The 24066-nt window shown below is 23.9% G+C and overlaps 2 protein-coding genes across 5 annotated transcripts in view; one reads left to right on the forward strand and one right to left on the reverse strand.

The window, feature by feature from the left end:
- Positions 1 to 9431, reverse strand: part of Gprk2 (G protein-coupled receptor kinase 2) — a 31240-nt gene extending 21809 nt beyond the window's left edge. The window contains exon 1 of one of the 3 annotated variants that reach the window (XM_089175351.1): positions 8911 to 9431. The gene's annotated coding sequence lies outside the window, so the exon portion shown is untranslated. Of the gene's footprint in view, positions 1 to 8192 lie in introns of all 3 variants that reach the window. The other 2 variants (XM_089175350.1, XM_089175349.1) reach the window with 2 other exon arrangements.
- A 3111-nt stretch (positions 9432 to 12542) lies between these two features.
- On the forward strand, positions 12543 to 20339 carry LOC107066320 (Lysyl oxidase-like 1). 2 transcript variants are annotated; one of them, XM_015320837.2, is made up of 8 exons: positions 12574 to 13269; positions 14422 to 14568; positions 15013 to 15300; positions 16069 to 16275; positions 17488 to 17785; positions 18780 to 18908; positions 19647 to 19770; positions 20129 to 20339. In XM_015320837.2, exons 1-8 carry the CDS (start codon positions 12993 to 12995, stop codon positions 20249 to 20251), a joined length of 1593 nt encoding a protein of 530 aa, XP_015176323.2. In that variant the 5' UTR covers positions 12574 to 12992; the 3' UTR covers positions 20252 to 20339. The 2 variants fall into 2 exon arrangements, with proteins under 2 accessions (XP_089031478.1, XP_015176323.2); XM_089175352.1 differs by lacking the exon at positions 15013 to 15300 and having other exon boundaries at positions 12543 to 13269.
- The last annotated feature ends 3727 nt before the right edge of the window (positions 20340 to 24066 follow it).

Here is a 24066-nt window from a genome sequence, read left to right on the forward strand (position 1 = left end):
AGAACGTGTTTTTCAATTTCATGAAGTATAATAAACATTCGATTGACGTCAAAATCCTACGTTACCGTTCATTAAATATCGAAATTCCTCCTTTAATGGAATTTAATTAAAATGATATATACATTAAAAGAAAAAAAAAAAAAAAGAAAAAAAACACGTATCCTTAATGATCGTTCGAGGAAAAAAAAAAATTAATTAAAAGAAAATATCTATATATATATATATATATATATATATATATATATATATATAATACACAAACTGCAAATAATAATTATTAATGAAAATATTATTAAAATTGTAAACACACGTGATTGTAATTACACATAATAATCTTATGATAAATTCAAGAAAAATAGAGAAAAAAATAAAGAAATATAAAAGAAAAGAAAAAAAAAAAAAGAAATAAACAGGAAAAAAATCCATGATAAATAATTAATTTAACAATAAATTTCATAGGACAAGAATTAGAATTGTTTTTTTTTTTTTATACGAGTGAAAAAAAAACTAAAAAAAAAAAAATAAAAAATAAAAAATACAATAAAATAAAATGGAATGAAGAAAACTGGCGGAATTTTGGTATTTGTGATAATGAACTTTCAAATTCCTACTACCAATTAATAATTAATAATTAATAATAATAATAATAATAATAATAATAATAATAACAATAATAATAAAATAAAAGAAAAAATAAAATAAAAAATAAAATAAAATAAAATAGAATAGAAACACTGGTAGGATTTGATATTTGTAGCAATGAACTTTCAAGTTCCTATAATACCAATTAATAATTAATAATTAATAATAATAATAATAATAATAATAATAATAATAATAATAATAAGCTAAAATAAAATTAAAAAAAAAAAAGAAACATTAAAAAAAAACAACGTATCATATTTCGTGAAAGTATTATAAATGCATCATCGTAGTCACGTTTTCACATACTCATATATATATATATACCTAACTATTTACACGAATGTGTACATACATACATACCTACATACACACACATACACGTATACACTAATAATACATACATTCTAAGAGAAGGCACGCATTTATTATTATTGTTCGCATTTGCATTTTGCATGCGAATCCCCGCGACACGATACGTAGAAGTGAACGTATATATATATATATACTTTTATATATATATATATATAAAATATATATGATATGCGAAGCAGGTGTACTGGGCGGATAAAGATAACGATGCGTCTAACCGGGTGATACACCTGATATATCCAGAAGTAATCCAATAACCTTTTTCACTATGTCTCTTGATACACCATAGAATGAAATACCTACCCCTAGCCCCTCCCCTAACCCTCCCCTCCTTCTACCCTGCCCCCCTCCTCCTACCACCGTTCGTCTCTCACACCTTTCTTTTCTCATCCCCTCGTCATTCTTTATATAATCAACCCTCTTATTGAAACTTTAAATTCAACTTGTATGACTTCAACTTCTATCATTATCATCATCATCATCATCATCATCATCATTATCAAGGTTTAAACATTTTTGACAGAAAATATTGCAAGTTAATTTGATCATTCAATTTGTTCATTGTTCATTCAATCATATTATTTTCTAACTAAAAAAGATTATTCATATAAATATAATGTGTCATCGTTTGATCTTTCTCATTTCAATTTTTTTTTCTTTCATTAATTTTCAATGTTATTTCAATAATTACACATGTCACACCGTATATAAACAGTATTATAATATATCAATGAATAAAAGAGATATAATTCGTGACATATAAGTTATCATTTAAAAGCTTATTTGCTTTATGTAATAGGAATTATACACGTGATTGGATAATTTAGTATTATTAAATAGTAATAAAAAAAAAAATAAAATAAAATAAAATAAAGAAAAAAAGGAAGTTGTTAGTTATACGTCAAACACACGTATATTGGTATATATAAATAGATGATAATTGAAGATAATTTAATGGAATTTTATAGAAGATTAATTTAAAAAAATAATAATAATAATTAGATACGTCAAACAGTAGATAAAAATGTCAAACGAGTATATTACAAATAAATATATATATATATATATATATATATATATATATATATTAATATTAATATTTAAAAATATGCGATTTAGTTTTTTGTGATTGTATCATTTAAATACAGTATTGATAAAAAGTTGTATATAAGTTAAACATCCCACATATATAAATTTAAATAAATATAAATAAATTAATATAATATAAATTTAATAAAATTTATAATTTTATAATAAAATAATAATTTTAAATAAAATAAATATAATACAAATTTAAATATATATATATATATATATAGTATAGTATAGTATATATATAGTATAATTTATTCTATAATATTTTAATATATTATATAATAATTTTAATATTATTATATAATATATTACTAAAATATAATATATTTATATATATAAATATAATTATTTTATAATAATATATTATAATTATATATAAATATTTATTATTTATTATAACAATAGTGTATTATAATTATAAATAAATAATTATTATTTATTATAACAATAGTGTATTATAATTATAAATAAATAATTATACATATATAATTATATTATTATAATATATAATATATATTATTATACATATATACATTTATTTAAATTTTTAAATTCACTTATATATAGTAATTTTATTATATATATTTTTATTTATTATATATATATATATATATATTAATAGATTACATAAATCACTAGGTCAATAAATACTTTTCAAATGAATTATTTAAAATGGTGATCTTTAAATTGCCTACTTGACCTATTTGAATATATTACATCGTATTAATATCATTTGACGTGTGTAAAAAAAAAAATAAAAAAAATAAGGAATTTTTATACTCAAAATAGTTTAATGATCACTTAGCTAATAAAACCATGTAAATTATTTTTTATTTTATTTTTATTTTTTTTTTATTTTAAATTTATTAATTCCTAGGATTTTACGTAGTTGATTCCCCCTTACAAGCTTTTGAACGATAATAGTATAAGTGTATGCATGTATATATGTATATATATATATATATATATTATCTATAAAGAGTGAGAGAGTGAGTGAAAAAGAGAAAGAGTGAGATAGAGTGAGAAAGAATGAAATGTCTACGAGGTCGGAAGCCCACGTGAAAATTATCTCGAATAACTTCCGACCAGACGATGACGACTTAGAACAACGATCGTTTCCTACGTCAGAACGATCATAATTCTACGTCGTTTAATAATGTACGAATGTTGTTATCGAAACTACAATCATTTTATAAATTGATTACAAATTTCCCTGTTAAGTTAATGAAGAAGAAGAAAAAGAAAAAGAAGAAGAAGACGAAGAAGACGACGACTAAAAAAGAAGAAACAGAAGATCAAAAAGATGAAGATGAAGAACATGCTAATAAAATTCAAAAGATAAAACAAGGTATTTAAAGTAAAATAAAAAATAAATAACAAACATATATATATATATATATACATTAAATTATTAAAAATAATAATATATATTATAATATCATTTTTATAATATATTATATATATATATAAATTAATAAATTATTAAATATCAAATTATAATTAAAAAAAATAAATAAATAAATTATTAATTTATTAAATAATAATTAAATGTATAAAGTAGTTAATTAAAAAATTAAATAAATTATATATAAATTATATATAGATATATATATATATATATATATATATATATATATATATATATATATATATAATTAAATTATTAAATATCAAATTATAACTAAACAAAAAATAAATAAATAAAATAAATTATTAAATAAAAACTATTAATTAAAAATAATAATAAACCATATATAAATATACATAATATAAATAATAATAATAATAATAATAAATAATTAGAAATATTAGAAGAAAGGTAAAAGAAATGGGGGGGGGGGGAAAAGATGATAAAAATAAAAGAAAATTGTTGTGGTTCTTCGTGGGATAAAAAGGTGTGAATGATATTAAAAAAAGGATATTTTATTAATTAATTAAGAGAAAAGTTTTTCGTTACAAATGGAAATTGTGACTACGCAAAGAGGGTAGGATTATAATGAGTAATAATTGGATTTTCATCCCTCTCTACTCTCCCCCTCCCTTCCCTTCCCTTCCCTTCCATTCTCTCGTAAAGGAACGTACAAATGTTATTTTGGAAAATGATATTAATGAAAGAAACATATAACTTCCAAATTAGGGGGCGGGGTGGTGGGGTGGGGGTGGGGGGTTTACTGTTGACGCATTTTCTCTTTCGTATTACGAAAAGCTTATTCTATTTGTTAAACAATATACGTAGTGTCCCTTTTTGTTTGTACAACTGGAACGGAATATTAACGAAACTTTTCCTCCTCCTCTTCCTCCTCCTCCTCCTCCTCCTTCTTCTTGTAATTAGAATCACGTGGGATATTTGTGTTTGAATTGTTATTATTTAAACGTTTGTACGATTTTAATTTCTTTTTTCTTTTTTTTACTTTTGTTTGGAATTGTTTAATGGAATATAAATGGAATTATTTAATGAAATGTTTTTCCCCTTGAATTGGTTTTTTTTTTTATTTTTTTATTTATTTATTTTTTTTTAAATACTTTCATACATTTTTCAAATCGTGTTTTCAATTTAATCTACGATTTTGTTTGTTTGTTTTTTTCCTCTCTTTATCAATTAATATTTTATATCAACGAATTAATAAAATTTTGTTCACGTTTAATAAATTCTTATCATTAAATTTAATTACTTGACTTTTTGGTTTTGTTTTTTTTTTGTTTTATTTTTTTTTTTTACTTCCACCTTTCGATTTGTACGAACGACGTTTATTGGTCGATGTAATATTAATTTTTCACGCGCTTTTAATTTTTATTTTCTTTCTTTTGTTTTTTCGAATTGCAATATTATTGCTGATTATGGTTAAAAGTAAAGTTTGTCCTTTTTCTTTTCTGATATTCACACACACATACACACACACAGAGAGATAACTTTAATAATTATTCTTAATATTATTAATAATTGTAAATATTTTCTTATATTTATCTTCTTCCTTTTCTTTTTTTGTTTTTTTTGTTTTCTGTGACAATTTTGTAAAAGATAACAATTATTTACGATTGAAATGTTGCTTTTTTTTTTTTAAAGAAAAAACGTTGCATACCAAGTTTTGATGATCATTTCATTACAGTTCTTTAAATAATTGTTAATAATCTTTTTTTCTTTTTTTTTTTTTTGATAAAATTACTTAAATTAGATTGACTATTTTAATCAAATAAAATAATTTCTATCGACAACTAAACAATTATTCTATTCGTAAAATCAAATTGTACTATCTTTTGTTATCATCAATTTTACTTTCTTCCTCGATAGGAAAAAATTCTTGTAAAATTTTATAAAAAAATCTCTCCATTAAATTGACAATCCCTAATAAGGCATTTATCAATATTCGAACGAAAATCAGATAATACGATTCTATCTTGATTTTGTTTTCTTAAAAATTTCAATTCTTTCTCATCATCAGTGTTATTCAAATTTTGATAAATCTCGTAACAGATTTCTTTTTCACTGTTACATGATTCACTAAAAGATTCTTTGATTTTTCTTTTCGACATTGCTACAAATTACAACCAAATTTTATATCACATATATATATATATATATATATATATATATATATATATATATAAATATATATATCTTGTTTCTTATCTTCTTTTTGAAAAATAAATAATAAATTTGAACAAAAAAAAAAAAAAAAAGAAAATTCTTTCACACTATATCAGATGTCTCGTTCTCGACTACAAATTTACAACTGATGTTAACGAATACCCTAAACATTTTGGAAAATGATAATCATTACAAGTCTTTATTACAAACTAACATTAGATTAGATAAGAGATGCAATATTTATTCATGAGAAGGGACACTTTAATCTTATCATTTAAAACTCGTTTTTTCTAACATTCCGAAAAATTGAAAACGTGAGTTTTCATGTGGTTATTTATCTAGTTTCTTTTTTTATGCATTCAAATAAATAGTAGTAGTAATTCAAGTATTTTTGAAATTCATTCTACATATATATCTTTTTATCTTCGTATCTTTTTATATTTAATTTTTACATAAAAATAATTTAATTAATAATTATTACATATTATTTAATTACTGGATAGTAGTTGTAGTTCTGAGATTCATCGTACGTATATCTTTTTATCTTTTCATCTTTTCATCTTTTTATCTTTTCATCTTTTCATATTAAATTTTTACATAAAAATAATTTAATTAATAATTATTACATATTATTTAATTGCTAGATAGTAGTGGTAGTTCTGAGATTCATCGTACGTATATCTTTTTATCTTTTCATCTTTTTATCTTTTTATCTTTTTATCTTTTTATATTAAATTTAACATAAAAATAATTTAATTAATATAATTATTACATATTATTTAATTACTGGATAGTAGTTGTAGTTCTAAGATTCATCGTACATATATCTTTTTATCTTTTTATCTTGCTATCTTTTTATATTAGATTTGTACATATATATTTTCCATTTAAATAAATTATAAAAGATTTGTTTTAATTAAAATCACGTTAATTTTAATATTAATCATATTTATCTATCTCTTTAAATATTTTTTATATTTATTTTTTTTTCTTTATTTCTTTCTATCGTATAAAAGATTTCTATCATGTCCCCTATCAACCCCTATCTAGACGATAAATAGAAATGGAAAATGAGATAAATAGATGAATATAAAAAGATATATACGCATAAAAATGGAATTCAATAAAATTTAAATGATATGAGAGAAAAGAAAAGAAATATTTCAAACATCGATTTCCATTCGTTGAATATTGTTCTTCCTCATCGAATATCGATGTCGCATAAATTTTCTCCTAACCATTATCCCCATGTTTGACAAGAATCGACCGTTCCAATCCCATTCTTCCTCTACTTCTTCTATATTTCCCCATATGCACCACCACCCCATCTTATTATTTTTTTTCTTCTTTCTTTTTACCTTCGAAACATTTATTACTTTGAAAATTGTACAATTGATCTCTTAAATGATCGATCTTTTTTTTTTTATATATTCGTATAAATTACCATCTCTGTTTCAAATGTAATACGTGAATCAATTAACCATTAAAAATAATCATAAAATAATTATCTTTTTTATAAAAAATATTTATATACATAAAAAATAATAGTACAGATTTATATTTTTTCAAATAATATTCTAATAGAAAAATTCAAATTTTGTAATTTGTTACCATAAGAGATAAGATTAAAAATAAAAATAAAAATACGATTGAGAATAAATTTGTAAGTTTATTTTTTTTTTTTTAAATAAAATAAATGATAGAAAAAGAAATAACTACTATCGATTTAGGAAGGATATTCAACTAACGTGAGAAAATCGCCGGATATAAGCTCTCGTTCGAGATTTCAAGAGGACGCGAGTAGATTAGGATGAGGTTAACGTCACTCGAACAGTGAGAGAGAGAATGAGAAAGAGAAATAGAAATAGAAAGAGAAAGAGAGAAACCCGGCTCCGACGTGCGTGTCACGCACATGTATTGAATGCACGTGCATAGTGTTTATATACGGGGAAGAGAAAGAGATGGTTGCGAGAGATATGTTGAGAGAGTGTGTGGTTAAGAAGAGAGAAAGAGAGAAAGAAAAAGAGAGAAAGAGAGAGAGAGAAAGAGAGAGAGAGAAAGAGAGAGAGGAGGGTGTCTGTTTTATCGACTGGGTTAGTCGTATGTAACGAACACATGAGTATCGTCACGAACGATGTTAAAAAAAATTTCATAGACATTTAAAACTCGCGTAGTGTACTACGCTAGTCGTCAAAACAACGAACAACAAAAAAATTATAAAACGATAGATGATAGGAAAAAAAAAAAAAAAAGGAGAAACAAATAAAATAAAAAAATAGAAAAAGTGGGAGATAGGAGAAAATAAAAAAGGGTGGGGGAAGTACCGTACGGGTACACCCGGTATAATAACGCAACGTATCGACGCAGAGAGGAGCGCGCGATCGTAAGTGCGAGAGGAGAGAGAGAGACAAACAATGAAAGAAGAAAAGGCAATGGCTGCCGCCGGCGCCGCCAACGAGAGTGAGCAAGCGCGCACCTCTCTCTATCTTTCTCTTACTTCGTATTTGCACGTAGGATGTGCGCTTGTAGAGGAGAACCGATTTAAGCCGGCAGAACTCTCGTCGTCCGTCGATGAGAGTGATCCTTTCTTTAGGTGTCGCCTTGACCACGAGTAAAGAACTACCAGGATGTTGTCTTTCTTTTCCTCCTTCGGTTTTATTGAAGGATAAGAGAGAGAACACGCGTATTCGACGATGCGGTCCAGGCCGGTTTGCAACGATGCGATTTGTCGGTTATCGAACCGCGGTCCACCACCACCACTACCACCAGTACCGGCACAACCACCACCACCACCACTACCACCTCCACCACTAGTACCACCACCACACCACCTCCACCACTACACTACCACACCTCCTTCTCCTTTTATTCCTTTTCCTCCACCACCCCCACCCAATCTAATTCTCTTACTCTGCTACTACTACTACTACTACTACTACTACGTTACTATACTACACTTCTCTACTACTACACCGACGGTTACTGTCACACTGTATAACTAATACTAATACTATTACTACATTTATTTATCTTTCTCTGTCCTTCCCTTTCTAACACAGAACGTGCGACAGAGTCTAAAATAATGAACGGACAGTTATAGACAATTCCTCGTGATCGTCTTTTAAATCGCCTCCTCTCACAGGCACAATTCCTTACTATTAAAAAGATCGAAATGTCTTGCCTCCTACCGTACCGTACGCTGGATAAAAACCTACTGGCATGCTCCGTCGTTCTCTGAGTGAACCCGCGATGCACCGACGCCGTTACCGCCGCCGCCACCGCCACCGCCACTGACGAGATCCACCAGTGGTGGTAATGGTGGTAATGGCGGTAATGGTACTAGTAGTGGTGGTACTGGTACTCTGGTTCTGGTGGTGGTCATGGTGGTGGTGGTGGTGGTGGTAGTGGTAGTGGTGGTGGTAGTTGTGGTGGGGAGGACGAGTAAGAATGACGGCGCTACATAAGCGCATGCTGCGCCGTGAGTGGAACAAAGAGAAAGTATCGTGTGAGGGATATAGACGCGCGGACAACGACGATTGGGCGTGGTAGAGAGTCCCTAGTATTATATCCTGTATTTTACGCTACTATACCGCCATCTTGGTGACTTCGAAGAAAACCCGCCATTTTTAAATCAAACCGCAATTCGCCCGCGCAAATCGACATTATCGATAGTCGCTATCAATTTAAACGAGATCTATCGCGCCAACTTTTTACCCGCGAAATTTCAAATTTTATTCTATAACGATTATATTATAATACGTGATTTCATTGGTATGTTTTGTAACTAATGTATTTTAATTATCATTTTGTTTTTCTTTTTTTTTTTCAGTATACAAATATGTGACATTAGAATATCGTATTAGAAAAAAAAAGGATAACTGTAAAATTAAAACTTAATATTCACCTGCGAATCGTAGTTACATTCTTTCCTTGTAAACGTCATAACATGTATTCGTCTTAACGATTTATGGTGTCCATTGTCCGTCCTACCAAATCAAAAAAGAACCGTCCCACTTTCTCCGTTCATTCTATAGAGACACGATTCCTCTCTCTCTCTCTCTCTCTCTTTCTCTCTCTCTTTCTCTCTCTCTTTCTCTCCTTCTTGGTTTATCGTAGGAGTTGTAGACATTGACGTATATCATCGGACATACGTTGAGAGAACGAGTTTATAATTTATAGCTTAGATATAAATAATTCATATATCGGCTACGTCACGTCACCACATGTTTTTATTACCTTTAGGGAAGAAAAAGAAATGAAATAATCCACATTCCCTTATTTCTTATGCATAAGTGGATATAGATGTGTGTGTTTTTTTTTCTGAGGATTATGTAAATGAAATATATATTTTCATTGTATTATTTGACACGAATGTCGATAAATGTTTTTAGGATGATTCAAAGAACCTCGTAATCTATACAAAATTTAGAAAACAAAATGTATGTTTGAAAACTTTTTACTATATAAGGGATTTTTAGTTTTTCAAAAAGATTCCATCCCTTATAACAGAGAGGCTCACTTTTGAAGTATGTCAAGAATTTAGCCCTGGGCCATTTATACTAATAGCTTACGATAATTGCTTCGACACGTTGGTCTCGGTTTTACGCCACGAAACGAACCGTGTCAAAAGGGGCCTGTTATACGAATTATATATACTTCCTTTTTCTTCGTAGTTTCTTCTCTCTTTTTTTCTCTTTTTTTTTTCTCTTATAGCCATCTTAGTTGAGTGGATGACGAGTAACGTGAGATCACGATTGAACAAGTTCAAGAAAAAAACAAAAAAATATATCTTACGCATGTGAGATCGATTTGTAACTGTTTTTGAATTAATCATTTTACTTTGAAATGATCAATTTGATTAGTTATTTGAATCATTTTACATTTAACTTTTTCTTTTCTTTTCTTTTCTTTTCTATTTTTGTATTTCGTTCAATCAACATTACCCTTTTTTTTTTTCAAATCGACGAACCCAACGATTGTGAAACTTCAAACGATACGGACTTACGTATCAAATAACAACGACCACGTTTTGCTCAGCCGCAATAGCTTTCTAAACGCCCAGATCTTTTTCCCTAGAGATCATATTGCTCTCTCTCTCTCTCTCTCTCTCTTTCTCTTATACACAAACACTCTCCCTATTTTTAATCATTTATCCATTTTACTTTCGCAAAAGAAACGATACTCTCTGACGTACTTGGATGTATGTGGGTTGAAAAGTAAGGGAAGTAAAAAAGAATTTGGGGGTGAAAAAAATAATAATAATAAATCAATGAAAATTTTATTGAAAAAAGAAAAAACTTAACTTTGGGGGGGGGAGGGATCTTTAAATAAATAAAATGAAATATATATATATATATATATATATATATATGGAATAAATTACAAGTAGGTACAGAGATGAATGAAAAATATATTGAAACGTTTTATAGAGAACTTGTTGTTGGAAAAAAGAAAAGAAAAGAAAATAAAGATGGTTCTTCTGAGAAAAGGGAATCCTTTATATATCAGTGGAATAATCACTTTGAAGGGAAACCAGTCACGAGATAATGAATTTCATAGGAAACGGACAATGGCGCTACCAACGTTGGAACCGGCTGTTGTGTGAGCTTTGGAGAAACACAACCGGATAACGTCTTCGACGATCCCTATCGAAACCTTCAGCCATGCATCAATGGAATTCAAAGAATTTATCCGAAGAATTCGTTGCGTTGTACGTAGAGTACATTAATGCCTTCTTTGGTAGTGACTCACAACGATTCGCATATTTCCACGATGTCAAACATTGCGCATAACTATGCTTTACCACACTGATAGATAAATAGATAGATAGATAGATAGATAGAAAAACCAAAAAAAAAAAAAAACAAATCAACATAAATAAGAGAAATCTGGTAATTGAATTTTCATTTCTCCAACTCTTCATTGATTTTGAATCGTGAGGATGAAGAAAATTGTTCACATTTTTAATATTTTTTTTTTCTTGTATAAATAGAATTAGAAGAAATTGATGAACATATTATTATCGTTCAATGATGCATTTTATATTTTTTTTATTTTAAACCTTTGAGTGTTATATGGACACATATATGCGTTTGGTAAAAATAACTAGCGTGGTCGTTTGACGTATGTACGTGTTTGTTAATTAATTAAATTATTTTCAGAAAAAGTGAGACTTTAATTATTAAATATAATTTAGTATTAAAATTTGGTTAATAATAAATTATTCTATATATAATATATAATGTTATATAACAATATAATATAATATATAAAAATATAAATATACAAATATATAATAATATAAAATATAATATATATATATATAGATACTATAAAACATTTTAGGTACAACTATTCAGCACTCAAAGGATTAATTAAAATAACAACACTAATTCCATTTATTAATTGGTATAAAATACTAAAACCATGCAATGTCATGAAATGTCATTTTTCTGATTTAACAACAGAACTTATGTATCAATTTTTATTTAACAAAATTACATACATAACAATTTCCTTTTTTCTTCTTCTTCTTCTTCTTCTTTTTCTTTTTCTTTTGAACAATAATGTAAGACAGATGTAATATTATTTAATGTAAATATATTGATCGATAAATTTCTTCAATTGCAATGATTTCATCGTTGTCGATCAAGGACTCTAAGAAAAAGAAAAAATGTACTTTTAAGTGTAATAAAAAGATAGATAGATAGATAAAGAATGATAGAACAGTAAGAAGAAGAAAACGAGAAGAGGAAGAAGAAGAAGAAGAAGGAGGAGATTGTGAAAAGACAGAAAAAGAAACGATCTAACCATGTGTGCCTCTTGAGAAGTGTTAACTTCTACTATATATCGTTCATTGGGTTACGTAGACGATGATCTTGCGTTACATGAGAGAGCAAAGATATTACATTGCGTGATCGACGGTGCACGCATCAGTAGACTGTAGAACGGTAAACGAAATACACGTGTTGATTCAAGTATTTAATGTGTCCACAAACAAAATCATCGATTTATCTGAGAAAACTTATTTTTATTTTCAATACAATGATCTTCTAAACAATTTCTTATCTTATTACAATCGAATGATAATTCAAATGATCATCAAATGTATCGAAAGATTGAATGTAACTTGAATTATCATTGTTTTCATTGATTTTTATCAAATTTAACGAAATGTCAAATCTCGTAAGAAATATTAACATATTTCATTCATTACGATAATAATAATAATAATAATAATAAATAATTAATAAAAAGAAACAGAAAGGACGAGTAAGAAAGTGTAGGAAAAATTTGAATGAAAAAGAAAAAAAAAGAAAAAGAAAAAAAAAGAAAGCAACGAAAGATGAGATCGAATAATTATTTATTCAACTGTAAAAGTTTATTCATTTCGATGATAATTGTGTCGGTTTTGTTTGATCATTGGGTGATTGCCAATGAGGATAATGAATCGACTATGGTGGTGCGCGAGAAAAAGGCGCGAATTGTGAAGAAACTTAAAAAAGATTTGAGAAAATTGAAGAAACAAGAAGGAGCAATTAAATTGATTGGTAGTGAGAAAGGTGATTACGAAGGTAAGTTTAAATTAATGATAAACATTAAATGATGCATGAAAGATGATCGAAGAAAAATTGAATGAAAAAATGAAATTCCATGAAGAAATTGTTTGCTCCGTTGTAAGAGGGTCGTTGGTTGATTTCAAATTTCCCGCCATAATAAGATTAAATCCTCACGTGGATATGTTATATGACATTTTAAAGCATCCCTAAACACGGAACAAGATAAGTTTAATAAAAAATTAAGTATAGACATTTATCAGCTGACGTATTATTGCTCGTAATATTATACTATAAACGTTGTATAACGCTGATTAAAAAGAGGTCAACGCGAGTAAGATTTATGTCAACGACTATGTACACGATGCACATAACTCGTGACGTACTTGAACTATACCGGGAATTACGTGATATACGTGTATGCATACATATACATATATATATATATTTATATTTAATTAATTTATTTGAATTATTAACTTATGTAAATATCATTTACATATCTACATAATATAATTAATACCTGTATTATATCTATATGTTTATAGCTAATATTTATACTTAATGAACAAAAATGGTATTTATATATTGACTAAATATTTTATATTTTTTTTCTATTAATATTAATATAATATATATATGATAATATAATATATAAAAATATAAATATACAAATATACAATAATATAAAATATAATAATATTAATATAATATTAAATACTATAATATATAATAATATAAATACAAATATATAATAATATAAAATATAATAAAATATAATATATAATACTATAAATTTAATATATAATAATACAATATATATATACCAACTTACCTATATATACCTAATACTTATACCTAATAAACCAAAATGTTATCCACAATTACCAAATATTTAACATTTTTCATATTTAATCGAAACTAACGAAATTTCTAAATTTATTACCAACATAATAAACTTTTGCAATACTTCTAATAATTAATAATAATATTTGCAATATTAACAACATGTTTTCATATAATTTTTATCAAAGATTCACTTTGTAAAAAATGTTCAAATTCAAATATCATTGAATTTTATTACATCGTAGTTTAATTTACATTGTTTACAGGAATATGGAATGAATTTGATTATTTTAATCCTATTTTATTTGTTTGTTTGTTACACAGGAAATGTAGAGATATTGCATGAGGGTAAATGGGGCAGTATTTGCGACGACGAGTGGGATTACTTGGAGGCCAATGTGGTTTGCAGACAATTAGGCTTCGACGGTGCAATTAAACCAACGACCAATGGTCATTTCGGACAAGCCAGAAGTGAGAAGAATCATTTCTTTTTTTTTTTTTTTATTTCATTTTTTTTTTATTTTTTTTTCTCTTTTACCAACCTCTTTCTACTCTCATCTTTTTTGTTTGTTTTTTTTTTTTTCTTTAACATTCTTTCTCGAACCTACGATTATTTTTCTTCTTATCTTTTCCTCTGTTATTCTTCTTCTTTTCTTTCTATTTCAATTTTTCCTCATTTTCAGACGACTTTTCGAAATAACTATTTTTTTTTTATCTTAGGATGATTTATTTCTTCCATTCTGAGATTAGTCTGACACACTAAAGCCATTTAAAAAAAAAAAAAAAAATGGATAAATTATTTGGAAAAAATGAGAACATTTTTGTCTTCTCATTTTGTTGAAACATCATTTTGTTGAATAGTAAAAATCGTTTAAGTTTAAAAAAAAAAAAAACAAAGATAATGGATCCTTTTAGGAAGATATTGGATGGATAACATTTATTGCGATGGTACAGAAGAGGAACTTTCCAAATGTCGTTTCGATGGTTGGGGAAATTCTGATTGTGATAGTAACGAAGCTGCCGGTGTTATATGTTCTCACGATGAAGAAAAATTATCATTATCATCATCATCATCATCCTCGTTTAAAAAGAAACAAGAAAAGTCAAGGATCAAGGATGTGCATCAACAAGGCATTGCATTAAGATTGACTGGTGGTCGGGGTCATAATGAGGGTAGACTTGAAATTAAACTTGGAACTTCTGGTAATTCATTTAATTATAATTAATTTATACAAAAATAATATATATATATTATTAATAATAAATGAAATATGAAAATAATTATTATTACAAGAAATATTAATATTAATGAAATATGAATAATAATAAGTATTATATTAAAATGGTGTCGACGCAACCCATGTATCCCGAAAGGGAATCATTATTTGGAATGAAAGAAAAAAATAATAATAAAATATGAAATATATAAATAAAATATACATAAAATAAAATTACAAAATTATTGATAATAAAATATAACAATATATGTATAATAAAATATATATATAAAATAAAATTACAATAAAATATTAATAATAAAATATAAAATAAATAAATAAAATAAATATAAAATAAAATTACAATAAAATATTAATAATAAAATATAAAATATATGTAAAATAAAATATAAATAAAATAAAATAAAATAAAAAAATACTAATAATAATAATAATAAAAATATTATTAAAATAATTAAATATAAAAATGTCTGATTTAGAAATAATAAAACAAATAATCCAACGTTTAATTATAAATATATATAATAATAATAACTATAATAAATGATGAAAAATATAAATAAATATAATCCTTAATAATATCATTTTCTCTTTTATTATTATTATTATTATTATTGTGTAGATGATTTGTTGGGCAATATAATAAAGAAAGATTGTGGAGAAAGTGTATCAAAAGATGAATAAGGTACACAGTTAGGTACACATAAATACATAAAAGCGTTTGTCGTTCCAGATTGGGGTGTCGTTTGCGGCGACGGCTGGTCCCTATTCGAAGCAGGGGTGGTCTGTCGTCAACTAGGACTTGGTTACGCCTCCGACGCTACACAAAGCAACTATTTTGTTGGCGAAACTATACCCATGGCGATTAGTGGTGTACGGTGTCATGGGGACGAAAATAATCTCGCTGAATGTTTGTACGATAAAATTCCTTATTGTCCTGGTACGTAACTAACTTCTATTTTTATTACTAAATTATACATTATTTCAATTATTATTATTATTTCTAATCAAAATTAATATTATTTAATAAATAAATAAGTATATATATATATATATATATATATATATATATAGATATTTAATATAATAATTAGATAATTGTTTTGTTTTCAAATTGATAGAAAAAATAATATTATTTATATTAATTTAGACATTGTATGGTATAATTTGGTATTACATTATATGGTTTATGTGTTATTATTTATTATTATAATGGTATAATATATGGTATAATTATATATACCATATAATGTTATACCAATTATGGTATATATATGTTATTATTTATTATTATATATTGGTAATTATATATACTATATAATGTTATAATATTAGTATATTTTATATTATTAATAATATTATAATTATGGTATTTTTATATATGGTATATTTGGTAATGTAATACCATTAATGGTATAATATTATATTATATTTTATTTCTAAAATATTTATATATATATAATATTAATATTAAATTTATATATGGTATAATATTACCATATATAAATATACCATAATTAGTATAATATTATATAGTATAATTATATATATATCATATAATGTTATAGCAATAATATATTTTATAGTATTAATAATATTATAATTATGGTATATTTATATATGGTAATGTAATACCATTATTGTGTGTGTGTGCTATAATATTATATATTATATTTATATTATATTTAATATTATATAATATATAATATTAATAATTATATTTATATATGGTATAGCATTACCATATTTAAGTATACCATATTAGTATAATAATATATGGTACAATTTATATATATATATATATATATATATATATATATATATATATATATATATATATATATATATCATATAATGTTATACCAATAATATATTTTATATTATTAATAATATTATAATTATGGTATATTTATATATGGTAATGTAATACCATTAATGGTATAATATTATATTATATTTATATATGGTATAACATTACCATATTTAAATATACCATAATTAATTCTAATTTATAATGCAAGTAACATTGACAAATTTTGTTATATAACATTTCATTAAATTATATTACCATATCAAGTTTAATAAATATATATATATAAATAGAAACAATAATAAATTATAAAAAGATAGATAATAGCCTATTCACAAATAGGTGTGAAGGAGAATGTGGCAGGTGTAGTGTGTTCAAGAGATATGCCAGATTTGATCTTTGATCATATTGAATTGATGAGAACGGCATATTTGGAGGATCGTCAACTTTATTGGTTACAATGTGCCATGGAAGAAAATTGTGTTGCCTCGAGTGCTTACAAGGTTCAAAAGGAATCGTATAATTGGCATTTTGAAAGTAGAAGACTATTGAGGTTCACCGCAAGGATCTTAAATGCAGGAACTGCTGACTTCCGACCAGCCGTGCCTAAACACTTATGGGAATGGCATATGTGTCACATGTGAGTATTGATAAGAATAAATGACGTATGACTGTCTCTTTAAACAGGAAAATTATTACTATGATAAATTCATATCGATGATGATAAAATAATATACATACGTATTTACTTTTTGCATTTATTTTCCTTATCTTTACCGCGATTTATTATAAAAGGAAAAAAAAATAAAAAAATGCGAAATAATGGGATCTTCGTCCTTCTTTGGGTTTTGTCTTTTTATATTTTATTTTATTTTTTGTTTTTTGTTTTATGAAGAAAATATTCTTTTTTTTTTTTGTACGAAATATTAATATTATTTTTTTTTTTTTATAATAAAATTTTGATAATTATTTGGTATATTGTATTATTTGGTAATTATTTGGTAGTATTATTTGGTATTAATTGGTAATTAAACGTTTTATATTTTATTTTTACACTATTATTATTATTATTATTATTTATTTATATATATATATATATATATATTTTTATATTATTTATATAATATTATATTAATTTTATATAAATATAAAATAATAAAATAATATAAAATATAATAAAATAAATATAATAAAATAAAAATACATATTAAAATATTAAATATAATAAAATAAAAAAATAATATAAAATATAATAATAATAATAAAATAATAAAATATAATATATATATAAAAGTGAGTAAAAAAAGATTAATTATAAGATAGCAAGTTATCTCGTTAGATCGATCATCTTTATTACTTTTTAAGATCATGATAGATCACAGTTAGTTGAAGTATAAAAAGGATGATGAATTTGGACACATATGTTATATATATATAATATAGTTGTGAGAGAATGGTGTGGCTTTCCTGTTGTTACATTAGTGTGTAATATACCAGTAGAAAAGATTGAATTGGTTATGAGTAAAAAGACATGGATATAATAGATCATTTGAAAAGTATGATCTATGATCAAGAAAATATGTTTAGAATATAAGTAATCCATTAAAACGTTAACTGTTTATTATTTTATTTAGGCATTATCATTCTATGGAAGTATTTGCAACGTTTGACATAATTGATTCGAGTGGCAACAAAGTAGCTGAGGGTCATAAAGCATCTTTTTGTTTGGAAGATAATCAGTGTATTCCAGGTGTAGAACCAAGGTAAAATGAAAGGATTTAAACTAATTTTATTTTTCTTTTAGAAAAATTATTATCATATATATATAATTATTATTATTATTATTATTAATTGGCATTAGGAACTCGGAAGTTCATTACGGCAAATACCAAAGCCCGCCATTGTTCCCGTCCCTGAGCGCGATCTATTATTATATATGTAATATTATAATTATATATTATATATAATAATAAAGAGTATATAATATATATATTATAATTATATTATATTTATATTTATAATATAATAATACTATATTTTGTATATAACATTATAAATTTAATTGTATATAATATTATATATATTATAATTATATTATATTTATATTTATAATATGATAATACTATATTTTGTATATAACATTATAAATTTAATTATATATAATATTATATATAATATAATTATATTATATTTATATTTATAATATAATAATACTATATTTTATATATAACATTATAAATTTAATTATATATAATATTATATATTATTTAATTTTATTATATTTATAATATAATAATACTATATTTTGTATATAACATTATAAATTTAATTATATATAATATTATATATTTTTTTAATTTAATTTTTTTATATTTATAATATAATAATACTATATTTTGTATATAATATTATAAATTTAATAATAGAATATATATATATATAATTATAAATTATATTTAATAATACAAAAATATAATTATACAATTACGCCCGTTTTACAGATACAAATGTGCTAATTACGGTGATCAAGGAATCTCCGTTAATTGTAGCGACATATACAAACATAATATTGATTGTCAATGGGTGGACATTTCTGAATTAGAACCAGGACAATATACATTTAAGGTATGCAATAATATATTTTATAATTATTATAATTATAATTCATTTCAAGACTTCATTTTGATTATTATAGAAATATCTCATTAATTTCTCTTCTTCCTTCTGTTTTCTTTCAATCATATTTGTGTAATATCCCTAGAAAATTGAGTCTTACGTTCTTATTAAAAATGAAACATGAATTCGTTTTTATTCATCTACGATCAACAATCAGTAAAAAGCTTTTACCATTTATCGTTTAAACGTCCTCCATGGATGCTTTTTTTTTTTTAATTTTTTTCTTTCATTGTCTTCCTTCAATCCTTGATATTTTCGTTGATCATTTTCTCTTGTTCTTTTTTTTTGTTTCTTTTTTAATTTTCAGGTCGCCGTAAACCCGGAGTTTAAGGTCGGCGAAATGTCATTTGACAATAATGCAGCAATTTGTCGTTTACTTTATACAGAAACCTTCGCAACTGTACACAGTTGCGTCATGGGAAGACCTTGATATCTTTCAAAGGAATATTCAAATAATAATCATTTGAGATTTTCGAATTTGTTGATCATAGAATAAATTATTGATAAAGATGCATGAACATATGTGCATTTTCTTTTCTTCTTTTTCTTATACAGTTGACATCTTTTCTAATATTCTTTTTATATAGTTATATAAATATATATATATATATATATATATAATATATTTTAGTTAGATTACTAAAGTAATATATATATAGTTACTTTAAAGTAACTATGTTATATTGCAAATATAACTATATCATAAAATTATTAAATACAATTATTAAAATAACTTATTATATTAAATATTAATATTTTTTTTAATAATTATAATAATATAATATACTTATTATATTAAAGTAACTATATTATATTATAATTACAATTGCTTAAAGTAACCATATTAAATTATAATTATAGCTACATTAAAGTAACTATGTTATATTATAAAGAACTATATCATAAAATTATTAAATACAATTATTAAAATAACTTATTATATTAAAGTAACTATATTATATTATAATTACAATTGCTTAAAGTAACCATATTAAATTATAATTATAGTTACTTTAAAGTATCTATATTATATTACAAATAATTATATTATCAAATTATTAAATACAATTATTAAAGCAACCTATTATATTAAATATTAATATAATATTATTATTTTCTTAATAATTATATTAATATAATATACTTACTATATTAAAGTAACCATATTAAATTATAATTATAGTTATTTTAAGTATCTATATTATATTGCAAATAACTATATTATAAAATTATTAAATACAATTATTAAAGCAACCTATTATATTAAATATTAATATAATATTATTATTTTCTTAATAATTATATTAATATAATATACTTACTACATTAAAGTAACTATATTATATAATAATTACAATTGCTTAAAGTAACCATATTATATTATAATTATAGTTATTTTAAGTATCTATATTATATTGCAAATAACTATATTATAAAATTATTAAATACAATTATTATAGCAACCTATTATATTAAATAATAATATAATATACTTACTATATTAAAGTAACTATATTATATTAAATTTATAGTTACTTAAAGTTACTCTATATTACTTTATAGTTACAAACTATATATATATATAAATATAATCTTCCTTTCTTTTAATATTAATCGTAAATGCAATTTTGTTTTTTAATTTAAAACAAAATAGTAAAAATGAAATCCAAACGATATCCTTTTTTTGTTTATTTTTTGTTAAATTATAATAACAATAAATCTATATAAAATAGAACGTTTATCTCATAGCAAACGATCGATCAGCTAACGTTGTTATTATTCTCTCACTAACTCATTCTCTCTCTCTCTCTCTCTCTATCTCTCTCTCTTTTTTTTCTCATATACACACTTTATCTATTCTCTGTCCTATCTCTCTCTCTCTCTCTCTCTCTCTCTTTTTCTCTCTTGTTCGTTCTATAATTCTCTTTCTTTCTAACCAACTACTACTCACACTTTTTCTTTATTCCTTGCACTTCGATAATCGGTATACACGATGCATAAAGTGAACGCTATTTTAGACTATTATAGGTAGCTGACGTAAAGACATTCTTTATTCCTCCTTAGTACACTAGATCAATGATTAAACTAACATAAGTTAAAACATTATGATTTGATCATGTGTGATGCATTACATATTGACACACAATCATTACATATTCCTTTTGTTATCTCTTTCTTATATTATTTTTGGTTTTGTTTTGTTTTGATTTATTATAATGATTCTCAATTTTGATCAACAAGTTTGATGAATTATCCTTCTATTTTCAAAATGATTCGCTGAATTTTTGATATAAATGATTGAAAACAGAGAGAGAGAGAAAGAGAGACAAACAGACAGAAATAGAAAAAGAGAGAAAGAGAGAGAGAGAGAGACAGACAGACAGAAATAGAGAAAGAGAGAAAGAGAAAGAGAGAGAGAGAGAGGGGATGATTTCATTGTGATTTCATTTACAAAATTTACAACACTGCTTTGAAATTGCATTTTAACTAGGTTTTGTCATTTCGAGGACGAACGATCGATCACTTGTCTATGATAGATGTATCCTTGTAGAAAATTAAATGACAGAGAAAGAGAGATAGAGAGAAAGAGTGAGAGAGAAAGAGAGAGAGAGAGAGAGTAAGTTTCGTTATAATGAACAATCATGAACAATTGTTATACAATAAAATAATAACTATTAAACTAGGAAATATGATTTATGATGCACAATGATATTTTATTTTACATAAAATATTTGTTTTGTTTTTTAATTTTTTTTTTTTAATAAATTCATCAAAGAAAATGTTGAAAAGGAAAAAGAAAGGATTTATTATTGATATTAGGATAATTAATTGTCAGTTTATTTTAACGTGATTTGATTCAAAAGGAAATAGGAATATAAAGAGAGGGGGGAGGAAAAAAGGAAGAATATACATAATTTGTGAATTCTGTCTGACTGAGGAACATCATATAAAAGGTTTCAAATGAATTTGATCTCATTTGCTAGAGGAGAAATGGTAAATGAGAATAAGAAGAGAGAGAGAGAGAGAGAGAGAGAGAGAAAGAGAGAGAAGTCCCTTTTAACGAGTTTAAGGCTTAAGCGTTTAAATTAGTTTCGTTAGGACCGAAAATTTCATTAACTTGATGCTTATCATTTTTATTTTTATTTTTATATTTATTTTTGTAATCTTTACGAACAACCCAAGCAATTCTACTATCATAATTTGAACAATATTAACGCCAATAGAAAACGTTCAGTAAACTAAATCCATTTCAAATCCGAATATACGTATTATAAAATAAATATTATGTATATATATATATATATATAAATATATTTGTATTATAAATTGTAATTAATGTTTTAAAAAAAAATAACAGAAGAATAATATATGTAATGTAATTATAACTTAATAATAAATCAATATATTTGTACAAGTATTTTATTACATTGATTTATTATACGTATATGTGTAATATAATGTATTCATTTATTTTAAGATTAATTATTATTATTATTATTGTTATTATTATTATTATTATTTGGTTATATTAATATATACATATATATAATATATAATAATATAATATATATAATATATAATAATATAATATATAACATATGATAATATAATAATATAATATATATAATATATAATATTTATAATACTATAATGTATATAATATATATAATATATAATATATAATAATATAATATTTAATACTATCTATCTATATAATATATATAATATATAATAATATAATATATATAATATATAATAATATAATATATAACATATAATAATATAATAATATAATATATATTAATTTTTAATATAATTTTTTATTTATTTTTATTATAATTTTTGTTATTTTTTTATTTTATAATAATATATATAAAAATAAAAAAAATATATATATATTATATTTAAAAGATTTTTAATTTTATGTATATAATAAATAATAAATAAAAATAAATAAAATATAAATAATTAATATAACATATATATATATATATATATATATATATATATATTAATAAATTAATCAAATAGCAGATTGAGACAGAAGAAATGATTGAATAATATAATACAAATGAATTTTAAATGTAAATGAAATATGTCACTTACAACATTTGTCACTTAACATTGTATTATATCATATTCAGTAGTATATTAAGAAAAAAAAAAATAGAGACTATCAAGATAGTCAATTAAAGCTTATGTTCACCTTAAATGGCTGCATAAAGTCAACGTGACTGTGTGGTG

This window comes from Polistes dominula, unplaced genomic scaffold, assembly GCF_049000335.1.
Source record: "Polistes dominula isolate Pdom_NZ unplaced genomic scaffold, Pdom_raw_medaka contig_82, whole genome shotgun sequence".
NCBI lineage: Eukaryota > Metazoa > Arthropoda > Insecta > Hymenoptera > Vespidae > Polistes > Polistes dominula.